This window comes from Rhipicephalus sanguineus, chromosome 1 (genome assembly GCF_013339695.2).
Source record: "Rhipicephalus sanguineus isolate Rsan-2018 chromosome 1, BIME_Rsan_1.4, whole genome shotgun sequence".
NCBI classification, from domain to species: domain Eukaryota; kingdom Metazoa; phylum Arthropoda; class Arachnida; order Ixodida; family Ixodidae; genus Rhipicephalus; species Rhipicephalus sanguineus.
The window spans coordinates 239,544,552-239,558,582 of NC_051176.1; the positions used below are offsets into that span (position 1 = coordinate 239,544,552).

A 14,031-nucleotide genomic window follows, 5' to 3' on the forward strand; every position below is an offset into this window, starting at 1 on the left:
TGTTAATTATTTTTCTGTCAGTGCAATCAAGTCTAATACTTATCTTCACAAAAGTCAATTCAAGGTAGAGATCTCAGCATAAATGGGAACTTTGGATACATGTCTTTTTCAGTTGTCTTTTGCTTTGTTGAATAAGAAGCTTTTATGTCTAATTTTCAGTGCAATCAGAATGTGGAGCTTCTGACATGGTGCAATGGTGAGCTGCTATCAAAACACATCATATTAAAGGCTCATACAAGAGCTATTAGGTAAGCACCTGTGTTTCCATGTTTGCAGTCACCAGTATTTACAGTGCGCATGCCAAGGCCTTGGACACTTCTATGGGACCTATGCACATGGCCATAACAATATTGCATTTCTTTCAGTGACATCAACTGGTCGCCATTTGACGAAAATCTTTTGGCGTCTTCATCATATGATACATACGTTCACATCTGGGATAGCAGGTTTGGCAATTCATTTTTTCAACATTGTTTGCAGATTTATTAAGTTCTAAATGTGATTTCAGGGACTTGCGGAAACCCTACTTGTCCCTTTCTGCAGTCAGTGAGTTACAAGCTTGCTTAAAACCTATAAGTCATACTATCAGGCCTACTCAAAGTTTCTTTGCATTTAGTGCCATGAAGGCTAACCACATGTTTATGGCAATTACACATTCTTAGCTGGCGCCAGCCAAGTGAAGTGGAACAAGGTTACGCAGCATGTTTTGGCCACTTCTCATGATGGTGACGTCAGAATATGGGACACACGAGTACGTACTCATTGGTATTTTCCTCCTGTGACTATTTAAGTGCTAATTTGTTGAAGCACACGGTCAAGTCTGGTGTCCCGCCTGTACGCTAAGGATGTGGTGCTAGCAGGTGTCTATTTCATTTTGTTACGAGCAAGTTAAAATCTGCTTTTCTATTTTCAGAAAAGTGGCAGTCCTGTACAGTACATAGCTGCTCACCCATCTAAAATTTATGGACTGGACTGGAATCCAGCAAGTGAGCACCAGTTGGCAACTTCTAGTCAAGATGGAACTGTCAAGGTTGTGTTCTAAGCCTTCATAGCCTTCTGACATAGTCTCCTTTTGTACGTTGTTAACAGTACATAGAAATTTTAATTGCCTTCAAAGAGGATTAAATAGGTCTTAAGGCTTTGATGGTTATGTCGCACTAGAATAGAAATGCAATGTTTACTCCATGCTTTGTGTTCAGGATCTGGGGCCTCTATGCAACAACCATGACTTTTCCCTCAAGACTCCTATAACTGTTTTATTCGTTATATTCAAACAGAAATAAATATTTCTCAATTCGAAATAGCAAATCTTTCAATCAAATACAAATTGAATAGCAATGACTATTTGCCACATATTTGAAATTTCGAATAGTATTTGCCCTCACTCCTCTTATAAACCATATACTAAACTTCCACATTCCTGCGATACAAGCACAATTAATTTTTGCTATTTAGAAGTAGTTTATCACCCTAGAACTGGTTGTACTGCACATAACATATTACATGTGAGGTGTAATTCGAAGAATATGCCAAAACTTGAATTAAGACTGGTTATATTAAGTTAAAGGGCCCCTTATTAGGTTTAAGTATTGTTGCACCACAACCATGGTGCATAGAGCATATGGTGATGCTTGTTTCTGCTAAGTTTTAAATGGTTGCATATTGTTAAAATGGTCGAAATTTCACCCAGAAGGCTGCATGGCCTTCCTCTCAGAGGAGCAGTACTTCAAGTGGCATACACTCCTTAACCAAAATTTGCAATGGGGCCTGATGGGGGGCCCTTTAGGTAAGCAAGAGTACACAGTGTTGTGTTCAGTAGGCTCTGTAATATATTTGAATACCAAATGTTGTCTGTTCATATTGAAGGTTTTGTTAGTTTGTAATTTTAGTTATTGGAAGTCTTATTCCTAACTGAAAGTCTTATGTTATTGTAGTTCTGGGATGTGACCAACCCAAAGAAAGTTGAATACATGCTTCAAGCAGGAGCACCTGTTTGGAGGGCAAGGTACCTGGTAAGGAAGCTTTTAAGTTGTCTTCGTTAATCTTATGTTGTTCCATAGTTTTGATGGAAAGTTCTCTCTACGAGTTAGTTTTTAGGTATCTGACATGTGGCATCTTATTATAGCCGTTTGGAGATGGCCTCGTCACAGCCTTGGTTACCAAGCTTCGGAAAGGAGATAGGAACCTGGTCATCTGGAGTAGCCTTCGCACAAGCATGCCTGTCCGAACATTTCTAACGCACTCTGATGTTGTGCTTGAATTTGGATGGAGGAGGCTACGACAGGGTCAGTAGATATTATGGCTAATTTATTAGGTCAATTATGCATTCTATTAAATTAATTATTATAGGTAACAAGCAGCTGTAGATTTCTTTTAGCGTTACTCATGAAGTGATCGATGTTCTGCTCCTAACCTTTCTGTTGACCCATAATATCTTTTTCGGGACAGTACACTATGCTTCACGCTATGCTTGCTGTGATAACAAAACAAAAAGAATTTGGTTGCAGTCTAGCTGTACCAGTTAAGCCATCTTTGTAGTATCTTGTTCATATGTGCCACAAGCAACGTCGTATGTAATGAGTTAAACAAATACTGGGATATTACTTCAGCATATGGCTTAATAGCTTTGGTGTTGCTGTGCTGAGCTTGAGAGCGTGTGTTCGCTCCTGGCTGCAGTGGCCACATTTTCATGGCGAAATGTAACGACACCCGTGTATTTACATAAGTGCTTGTTAAAGAAACCAAGGCAGTCAGTAATTATCCAGAGTCCTCCTTTATGTCATTCATCACAATAAGATCATGGTCTTGGCACGTAAAACCACAGATTTCATTTTATTTTATAAATACCATCTGTTATTTATTTTTAGCAAATCTTTGTTCAGCCACAAACAATACATTTGTATAGAAAAGGATGAGCTACCTTCTCAGTGGTGTAGCCTTACTGCTGGCATCTCCTTCATTCCAACACTCTGATGATGATTATGGCACCACTCGTCATTTCTTTTTTTTTTTAAAGGGACACTAAAGAGCAAAACGATTTTTCTCATATTAGTAAAGTACTCTTTCACGATACCAAAAACACCATGCTTGCTGCGAGAAGACGCTTTGTAAGCGAGAAAACGCACAAAAACAAAATTTGGGCGGCGATGCCACCCTGAAGTTTCCGCACCATTTACCGTGACGTCACATGCTTTGACGGCGCCTACTAGGGACTACGTAGTTCCTAATCGGTAAAAATGACATTCATTGTCCTCTTAGGGGGCCATAGACTTAAACATACCAAGCTTGGGGTAATTTTGTTGAGCCAATGGCGCCAAAATACGATAAATACACTTTGAAATTCGTGAAATCACGCGTGGAGATTTCGGCGTGAAATTTAAAAATGAAACTTGATTTTCTCCTCTATTAATAAACCTATGATGGCAAAATTAACGACATTAGAGTTCTCGGAGCACAATTTATCGATTTAAACCAATTAGTGTCCCTTAAGCAGACTTTCCTGTTAAGCAGATGCCTTAATACAATGAGTTTATTCTCAAGCAGTTTTATTGTTTCTATTTCAACTGTTCAAAGCTCGTGTCTTCTTGCTTTCTGTGATATAGAAAAATGAAGCCCACAGGATTGACAACAGCTGCATACATCTGAAGGTTCTTTTTCTTTTTTTTCCACCCCTTGGTCTTTCAAGAACCAGCAACACAGCCCTTTCACCCACACCCATGCCCTTGTGATCTCAAAACAACCTCACTTCCAATTACTCGAACATTTCAACTTCCCTTGCCCTACAATAAGCACCGACTTATTCTCCTCCCCAATTAGGAGTTGGGGAGAATGAGCTATGTTAATGATGGTAAGGAAAGCAGTTGCTGCCCTGACTAGAGCAACTACTGTTGTTACAATGTTGGCAACATCATGAGACAGCCCCTGCTAGATTAATACATTCATGCTAAACTGAAATGTTAAAATTATTTTGGGGTCCTGTAGTGAGAAGACTGTGAGCTGACTATACTGACTTAGTACTATGGATGATGTTGAGTCAACTTGCCTTGCCAAGACGGCAATTCAGGCTAGTCTGTTATTGATGTTTGTTTAGAACAGTACATAGATAACAAATAAAAGGAGATGATAGTGCTTGGATGTCTCCTCTTATTTGTTTTTTCCCTTCTATATACACTGTTCTAGACACCCTTGCCAAGACAGTGTCACAACCTATGAAGTAACCTGCAGGAAGCTGCCTAGAGAATTCATAAGTGGCAATGCCAGCCACCGATAAATGCTGCATATTTTTTGGTCATGCAGAAACCTCCGCAGCCATAATATATTGAAGAAAGATTGTATTCTGCTGTTCAAGACTTGCAGCACACCAGTTGTCTATAAAGCTTCAGTAATTGCTAAAATGCCCTTAGTAAGTGCTAAAGAAAAAGTTAGCTAAATACTGTTTATAGCATAAGCTTCTAAAAATTTTAAATATGGAGGGCATCATTTTTTTGCTTTTCCTTATCATAACTGGTGTGAGCATAAAAAGTGACATGTGGCAATGCACTTCCACATGGTTAATGCAACTGACATTGTCTGGATATAGACATGTAATGTCTATATCCAGTCCTCGTTGTTATTTATTTTTTGTGTTTAGTAAAAGTGGAGCACAATGAATAAAGCTGCATTGCAATGCCACAATTTCTTCCAGAATCTCGTGACTACCAGCTTGTAACGTGGTCAAAGGATCAAAGTTTGCACCTCTGGAATGTGGATGCAAAGCATCAAACAGTATGTGCCACCACTTTTTCTCTTTCAATTCCTTATTTCTCTTATGTCATTATTTAAGTAGGTGTGGGTGTTTTCAGTTTAAACCGAACCGATCACTGTAGTTGTGGATATGGTATTGAGCTGCTGAACAAGCTCAATCCCGGCTGCATTCCACTCAGAGTGAAATGCTAAAACGCTTGTGTAGTTAGTGCATTTGAAAAAGACCCAGATGGTCTGAATCATGGTTTTTGCTCACGAGGCACCAGAATTTAATTAACTTTTAAACTGGAAACAAGTGGTGCCAGTTTTTTTTTCTTTTTTTTTTTCAGAATTCAGTTTTAATGAAAGAGGGTGAACAAGCATGCACTAACCAGAGTGCTAATAAAGCAATGAATGTGCACCTTCACTGATAGTCTCATGCACTCCAATGCCAGAAGTTTGCAAGGTCAAAGTCGCATGTTAGTCTGCCACCAGACAGTTTTTTACTGTAATGTGAAGCATTCTTTGGCTCAAACTAGGCACTTCGCAGTATGTAGGTAGGTTCTGGTCTCACGTTACTTTGAGCCTCTGGAGCAAAAGAAATCCAAGTGTTTTATTGTCAGGTTGAACCTTGAACAATAAATAACCCAATGTGCAACATGTGTCATGTCACATAGCACTGTCCCAGGGGAACATTTCAGAAGGGTCAGAAGTGATTCCACGTTTGTGCTAAGCAGCGCTGGAAATCAAATTTGGTGCTATTAACGTGCTCCTCATATAAAGCAACAAGGTGCTGAATGGCGAGGTCTTGGTTCGCCTCCCTGACAAAGCGAAAAGCTACTGTGATGTGCATTTGTCAAGCTGAGTGGAGAGCAAGCGGCTCAGTTCGGTGAACTCAGCATTCGGTGTACCACAGGTTATGATGGCAAGTTGAGGTGGCAGAAAGGACGCCACCCCAACTTTTTATTTTTTGCTTCCACTGCAAAGCATGTATTTTTTCTCTCGTTATAACAAAGTAGTTTTGTGAAGTTTTCTGCACAGTTTATATACAACAAAGTTATTGCGAGCAAAGAAGCAAAATTAGAAATTATAATCCAGGAGTTTTACATGCGAAAACAAAGACTGTAGTGTGGAATTAATTTTGACCACTTTGGGGACCTCTAGCGCCAGGGGCGTAGCCGGAAATTTTTTTCGGGGGGGGGGTGAGGGGGTTCAACCATACTTTATGTATGTTCGTGCGTGCGTTTGTATGTGTGCGTGTATATATACGCAAGCAAAACTGAAAAATTTCGGGGGGGGTTTGAACCCCCCCAACCCCCCCCTTGGCTACGCCCCTGTCTAGCGCCACTTAAAGGGACACTAAAAAGAAAAACGATTTTTCTTATATTAGTAAGTTACTCTTTCACGATACCAAAGTCACCACGTTTGACGCGGGAAGATTCTTAGTAAGCGAGAAAACGCACAAAAAAAAAAAATGCGTGTGGCGATGCTTGGCGATGCCACCTTGAAGTTCCCGCACCAGTCGCCGTGACGTCATACATTTTGACGTCGTCTCCTCTAGTCGGGTTGAGCGCGTGTGCGATCACTTAGTCAGCCCAACCGCGGGCGGCTGAGCGTGGTTTTGAGAGTACCCTTATCTTGCAGGTAATCTGCGGCGTGTACAAAAGCTGAGCGAGTCGAAATAGCTGGTCGCCGCCGCTGTTCGACGTAAGACGCGTGTTCCATCCCGGCCGCGGCAGTCGCATTTCGACGGAGGGGAATATGCTAAAGGCCTGTGTACTTATATTTAGGTGTACGTTAAAGAACCTCAGGTGGTCGAAATTTCCGGACCCCTCCACTACCGCGTGCCTCAATCATATCGCGATTCTGGCGCGTCTTCTTCCCAAGCGCCGCGTTATCTCTAAAATGTCGGAGACGCTTTCAAACGAAAGGTAACGCGACGCGTTTTCTTACCTACTTAACTGTGATTGCAAGCAACAAAACTGATCGGGCATCGAGGGGGAAAACAAAGATTAAGGCTATGGTACGCATTTTGCCTCTTGTGTCTTTTCTTATTTTTTCCGCGCGGCTGTTTTGTTGCTTGCCAACTTTACGGTGCACCCAATTACTTAGGTGAATAAAAATTTGCTTGCAGATTCTTGAATGTTGAAGGAACCCGCATCAGCGATACTTCGATGTCGCTCCATAACAATTTATCGCGCATGGCGTCGCGGCACATAAATGAAATGCGTAGCTCGCGCAAATACAGAAACGAGAAACATGCTTTGCGTCGTGCTTGAGCAATTTATTGTCGAACCCGTTCGTGTGGAAATTTGAACCTAGATATCGAAGATTGCAGACAGCCAATGTAAAGAGAACTTGAATTTGGCCTATAGTTAGTATTTGCTGCATGATATATGTTGACCGCTAATAAAGGACCGAGACCAAGAAAGAAAATGTATCGTTGTTCGTGTTTTCTTTGTCTCCGTTCTTTATTAGCAGTCAATATGCTATAGATGCAGCCAAAGTAAAATCGCGACTGCAGCTGTGCGCGGTTGCATGGGCACATGGTCAAAGGTTCGATCAGGGGCGTAGCCAGAAATTTTTTTCGGGGGGGGGGGGGGGGGGGGGTCATCCATACTTTATGTATGCTCGTGCGTGCTTTTTTATGTGTGCGTGCCTATATACGCAAGCAAAACTGAAAAATTTCGGGGGGGGGGGGGTTGAAGCCCCCAACCCCCCCCCCCCCTTGGCTACGCCCCTGGGTTCGATATTGGTCGCGACGGCCGAGTTCCGACTGTGGTTTGGATCTTGAACGGATACACAGCGCGAAAAAAAAAAAAAAAAACGATGACGAGCGAAGGAACGACAGACAACGGCGCTGTGGTTTGGATCATGGATGAAACATCATTTTAGGAACGTTCACAGCTCAACACAGCGTGTCGGCGTGCGTCTAAATGATCACTCAGCCGTGCACGTACTCCGAATGACATTACACAAGGTGTTTGGCGTAGCGGTAAACTTGGATGCCGTGCTGGCTGGCGATACTACTGGTTATTGAAAATCGTGTGTAATGTGATGGAAACGTAGAATGTGTGATGTACGGACTTTTGCTCGCCTGTTACACGAGTCCGCTTTCCCGGAGTGTTCATGCAGTCCGCGCCGCCGCGATCGGCTTTCACGTGTGGCGGATGCCTCGATCGCGCGATAGGGGAGACGCATTTGGAGCTTGAGAATGTCTTCCTCGCAGCTCGAGAAAGCTGCGAAAGCTTGATGCAAGGAGACGTAGGGGATGAAAGGGGGGGAAAACAATGAGAAAGGGAGACAGCATGCGCGCAGTGGTGTTCCCACGGTCACGATCGTCGACTGAGACGCCCAGAAACGACGTGTACTTTGCACTGCGCCGACGGGCTCGCTGGCACGCTGTGCGAATGTACTCCGGTTACGGCTTTTTCACCACCGCCAATCGCCGCTTTCGACTGCGCCGATCGGTAAGTTTTATGCCGGTCGCCGACTCCGTATGCCACTAAAAGCACGGACAATGATGTCAGAATTTAATAGTGCGGGAATAAGCAAAAAGTTTTGCTTGCTCAAACGGACTAATTTTTGCTTTCTGCCAAGAACATCACACTCCTGTTGCATGCTTTTGAATTCATGAAGTGTTTTGTTTCTTCAACCTTTCAATAAGTTGGGATGAAACAAGACAGTATTTTGTGAACTGATCTTATTGTGTGTATTTTTGCACATTTTCTTGGCACCAGTGCGGCCATGATGTGTCGGAGGACGACGCACTTTCCCTGGCAGCATCGATGGTTGCTGAGGTGCCCACCACGCCTGTCTCTCCGGAGTTTCCAAAGTCCCTGGGGACGAATTCAAGCAAAGGGGAAACACCCTTGCCTCAACATCCTCCCCCTGACCTCGAGAGGGAGTTCTCACTCCTCAATATAAACATCCCAAAAGTTATCATCCAAGAGGTAAAGTTGACCTGCTCAACAAATGACACACAGCACTCGTGTTTAGCTTAGTTTCGTTTTTCTTCAATTTAGTAGTGTACAACAAACATGCCTCTGTTTTCACCAAAAATGAGTGTTTTCTTATATTGGTTGGCAAATTAATATTAGCATGTTAGTGGTGGCCGTAGAAAAAGAAAAGTAGGACATTCCTTCTACATGCTGACATTACTAATTGTATAAAATTTTAGATTTGGCAACTACAAGTTGTCTATAGAAATATGGGTGTGCTCATGTAAAGTCTAGTGCAGAGGGTTCCCTGTTATATTTTTAATTCAACAAAATTTTTATTTGAGACAGTGTAATCGCTCCATGCATTGGAACAAGGTTGCAGTACAAGGCTTTGTTTCGGCATGAAAAAAAAAAAAAATCATAGCTGAGATAAGGTGAAATATGCTGCCTATGTAGTTAGTTGTGCAATGTTCTGAAACTGTGAGAGTGAAAGAAAAATGAAGATTTTCTGTGCTTTTATGCTTTTTATCTCGCCAGTGAAAATAAAGTAAGTTTATGCATTATTAATGTAAAAAAAAAAAGCGACAAGCATAGCTTTTGGATAGAGGGCTAAAAAAATGGGTCTCTTTTGATGGGCTGTAATTATGCTGACGCAGTAAATGTAGCTGCTGCGTAACACAATGTCATGGGTTTGACACCCACCCACAGAGGCTTTATTCCACTCATCGCCATTGAAACACAAATAATCAACTCGGCTGGGAATTAAATCTGTGACATCATGTTCAGCAGGAGAATGTTATATCCGCTGAGCCACCATAGTTGGAGGTGTAGTCATGCCTTTGCATTTCTTTTAAAAAATAGCACCTGTGTTCCTTCTGTAGCTTTCAGGTCGGTTCATAGTTCATGTAAAAAAATTGAAGGACACTGTCAATTCCAAAGTGTGTTCGGCGAAAGCCTGTGGCCATTCGACTCCGCGGACGAACGCCGCCGCTGGACGCCGCCGCCGCGTTGCCTAACAGTTGCGCAACGCGCGTTGGAAGGAGCACGCGCAACTGTTGCGCGTTGACGGACGGACGCCGCCGCCGCGTTGCGCAACGCGCGCTGGAAGGAGCAACGCTCAACTGTTGCGCGCTGACGGACGGACGCCGCCGCCGCGTTGCGCAACAGTTGCGCAACGCGCGTTGGAAGGAGCAACGCGCAACTGTTGCTATGCGCCGCTGTGCCATCACGTGATTGCTGAGAGTGTGAGGGGGAGAGGCCACACCTGACACCGTGCCAGGGCACGGACGGACGGACACCGTGAGCATGAGACATTAAAGGCTTTCGCTTTAAAAATGAAGCCATCATTGAACCACACATTTGCATAGTGTGATGTTCCACAAGAGACACCACAGAATGTTGAACATCCCAGCTGTTCATTATTTTTTCTTGTGCTTGGAACATAATAATGCAATATGCATAGATAACTGATGGCAAGAAATAATCCTGAGAAAATTTCAGTCATGTCAGAGGTGTTTTTTTTATTTTTACTTGCGAATTGTCAAATTCCTGCCATTTTGCTATTTATATATGGGTCATTCCATGCCAAGTGTCCCAGACGTGGCGCTCGCACATCGCAGATTTTGCTGATAAAATTTGTGCCTTTTTCCTGTGCCACATAGAGTATTGTGGCAAAACATTTTTGCTCGAAAAAAATTTTGACGATCATGGCGCCCCCTCGAATTTCGCTTGTATTTGTTAAACCGTGCCTTATAGAAAAATGTGTATAAAATCCATTTTTTGTGTGTTGAGCTTCGAAACCACGCTTGCACCATTGCAGAGGTTCTGTTTAGTTGTCCTAATCTTTAATTCCGAAAACTTTGTGTTTCACTACCAGCTACGTATCTTCAAAAACTACGAAAATCTTCAAAGTTCATGATTTTTTCTTGAGCTATCTGGAACTCTCCCTAACCAATATAAATAATAGTATGATTTTCAGGAAAGTGTATTTTAGTAGAAAAATTTTTAGGGGTAAGATAGACTTCAAATCTTCCCGAAAAAAATGTGAAATTAGAGAAAATATTCGATTTGTCGCATGTTTGACCGTATTTTTCATACTGATGCGGTCCAAGTAAAAATCCTCGTCATGCGGCGTTTGATAGTAGACTACATCGTTAAGTAATGAAGAAAGTCTAATCAAATCATTTTTTGTTTTAAGGAAGAAAATAATTTTTGAATTTGGCCCTCCGAACGCGTCCTGCATTTCTTTTTGTTGGTGCTTTGCCGCAAAGCACATGGTCTCCCTTGTAGCTGACACTCGTCACAGGCAGAGGCAAGATGCGAGATGTATGTCAGTGACTCTAGAGTGGTCGAAAGCCTTCTCGCGTTGATGTAAGGGCGACGAGTAATGAATTCGCGTTACATTGGGAGCTTGCTTGGCGGGCCCAATGGTAAGTATGGATGCCCGAGAGCAGCCTATGGCGCCGTTTCCACAATGTGCTAGAGGGCCGTCTGCACAATTAGCATGCGCATACTGAATGAAATAATTCACATTGTATTCACTTGTTTGTCTTGGTATACGTGGTGTGCAGACTAGCTCAAGAAAAAATCACGAATTTTGAAGATTTTCGTAGTTTTTGAAGATACGTAGCTGGTAGTGAAACACAAAGTTTTCGGAATTAAAGATTAGGACAACTAAACAGAACCTCTGCGATGGCGCAAGCATGGTTTCGAAGCTCAACACACAAAAAATGGATTTTATACACATTTTTCTATAAGGCACGGTTTAACAAATACAAGCGAAATTCGAGGGGGCGCCATGATCGTCAAAATTTTTTTCGAGCAAAAATGTTTTGCCACAATACTCTATGTGGCACAGGAAAAAGGCGCAAATTTTATCAGCAAAATCTGCGATGTGCGAGCGCCACGTCTGGGACATTTGGCATGGGATGACCCATATATATATATATATATCAAAATTAAAGGTAATGGTACACAAGAGACATTAAATGTACTTTGTTGTGCATTTAGCATGTATCAAATGAAAAATTCTTGAACATGGGTTGTTGCTGGAGTCAACGTGTCGACAAGTGGTCTTGTCTTTTTCAAGGCAGCTACATAACCTCTGCCTTAGCATGTGTAAAGTTATGCATAAGAAGATCCCAAGAGGAACTCATGATTATGACACACTTGAAAATGAAAAAAGAACATTTCTAGCTTCCTGTTCGAAGTTAAGTTCAGCATTTTTCATTTGCATTATGATCTTGCACAAAGAATTGAATTTAGTGCATTATTTTCACTGAAGCGCTCCTCACAAGGCCTCTTGCAAATTTAAGTTATGAACTGGAAGTTGTAAGGAATCATCTAGGAAGTGTTCATCTGAAATAAATTTTTGTATTGGTTCACTATTGGAACAATTGCAAGAAATTGAACTCTTCTGATTCCATTCTACCAGGAGGCAAGCATTCTGCCATCGCAAACACTCTCCCTCGTTCCCTCGGCAAGTGCCTGCAAAGTGGTTTTTCCCTGTCTTTTCCCATGTACCCTAGGCAAGGGGTCAGAGCAAGACTGAGAAGCTGCATAATTGTCACGCAACAAGCCCCACTTCATCTTTCTTTTTTTCTTCTTCTATTCCTTTTTTTTGCTTTGTGACACATTTCCAGTGGCTGCATTGCATATTTTGCATTAGATGAGCTACCCAAATCATGTGCTGCGGTCAATGACATCGCGAGCCATGCCTCTTGCGCTGAGAATTCATGTAGGTAACTGTCACTATTGCTCAAAATGCAGCTCCTTCAAAAGAAAGGGCACACGACCTTCTGTTTTAAATTTCGACTGCTTTGCACCTCGCAGCGATTTCATACTTTGCAGACACAATTGTCACTGACTGATCTGCGTGTCATGCTTGTTTGTTTGCAGTTCGCAATCTTATTGAGAAGCCTTTTAAAAAAGGTGTGCAAGTATTAAGTATGAAGCATATAAGTTCTTGACAATTTTTTTGCACTCTCTCAGTGTTGAGACATTGTGCAGTTGCATAAGTAGCATTTTCCACCATGTCTCATTTAAGAATTTTTCATACTAAACAAAGGTGTGCACTAAAAAATTATATTGGTTCCAATTCATGCAGGGATTTTGCTATGTTATACAAAAATTTTGTCGAAACAAAATATGGTGGGTACCTTTTGTGGCTGCCTTTGACAAAACAAGGAGATTACAGCAGCAAAAAGAAATTATCTCTCTTAATAAGCTTTAATTGCTCATATTTGCTAGCTAGTCTTCAGCAATTCTGAATATATTCGTGGATTATGTAGAAGTATGTCTTATGTTACGATATACAATACATCATTTGCTGGTTCAAAAATACAAGAGACATGCATCTTGCTGGATATATGCAGATACCAGGTACAAGCATGCATTTTTTTCATAATCCTCCAACATGGCTGTGTGATGGATTGTGTGAGCTTTATGTTTTGGCCAAGTTTCTGATCATTTTTATAGAATTTTTATAGGTGCATAAACTGGGCAATTTCAGTGATGGTAGTGTAGGTAAAAAAAAAACACGAGAATTTTAGGGTAGGAATAAAAACAGAAAAATGTCACTCAATTTCAGGAAAAAAACAAACATGCTAAGCTAAAATGTGCTATAAATTATTGCTTTGTGTACTACAAGTTACTGTTCAGGGCAGTAAATAATTCTGTGTCCATGTAACATGTTTTTGGCAGCACACACTCGGAGGATACAATTGATGGCTTCATTTACAATGTCATGTGCTTGGTTGCCTATGATTTATTCATTCATTGATACAGCAATTATTCATACAAGTCTGTTTCTGTTTTTCTCTTTTTTTTGCTTCACAGCTAGATGCAGAGAAAAGAGTCTGTTGTGTTGCAATAACAGTTGGAAATCATGCTCTGAGGCTCAAGCTTCAGTTCCCACAACTTTATCCTTACAATGCCAGCCCGACTTTCCAGTTTCTCAAGGGAACAACAGTGGACAGCAACATTGAGACCAGATTAGCAAAGGTTTGTATGTGTGCTAACTTTTGCTAGTTGAAGCTTTGAGCAAACCCTTTGCACATAGCACAAGAAATATTTTACACAAATATGCATTTAATGTATTAGTTAAGATAGGTCGACTATGTATTTCAATTGCCGAATTGGTGCATAAATAAGAAATGTGCCAGACTGTATCCTAAGGATGAAAAGGTGTTTTTTGCATTGTGTATTCTAGGTTCTAAGAGTAACATCTGAGCAGCATGTCAAAAGAAATCGCAACTGCTTAGAACCCTGCCTACGACAGCTGGTAGCAACGCTTGAAAGTTGTGTGGTAAGTAAATGGCACTTGGCATTCACATTTCCAAGGCTGCATGATTCATGGCGAAATGTTATA

The 14,031-nt window shown here is 41.6% G+C and overlaps 1 protein-coding gene across 2 annotated transcripts in view; it reads left to right on the forward strand.

Moving 5' to 3' along the window:
- Nucleotides 1-14,031, forward strand: part of LOC119375256 (GATOR complex protein WDR59) — a 52,859-nt gene that overhangs the window by 7,492 nt on the left and 31,336 nt on the right. For both annotated transcript variants that reach the window (XM_037645441.2, XM_037645449.2), the window contains exons 4-14: nt 160-248; nt 366-446; nt 509-546; nt 663-751; nt 914-1,030; nt 1,935-2,012; nt 2,126-2,285; nt 4,685-4,764; nt 8,463-8,675; nt 13,500-13,664; nt 13,873-13,968. In XM_037645441.2, the coding sequence (XP_037501369.1) occupies nt 160-248; nt 366-446; nt 509-546; nt 663-751; nt 914-1,030; nt 1,935-2,012; nt 2,126-2,285; nt 4,685-4,764; nt 8,463-8,675; nt 13,500-13,664; nt 13,873-13,968 (1,206 nt within the window). The remainder of the gene's footprint in view (nt 1-159; nt 249-365; nt 447-508; nt 547-662; nt 752-913; nt 1,031-1,934; nt 2,013-2,125; nt 2,286-4,684; nt 4,765-8,462; nt 8,676-13,499; nt 13,665-13,872; nt 13,969-14,031) is intronic.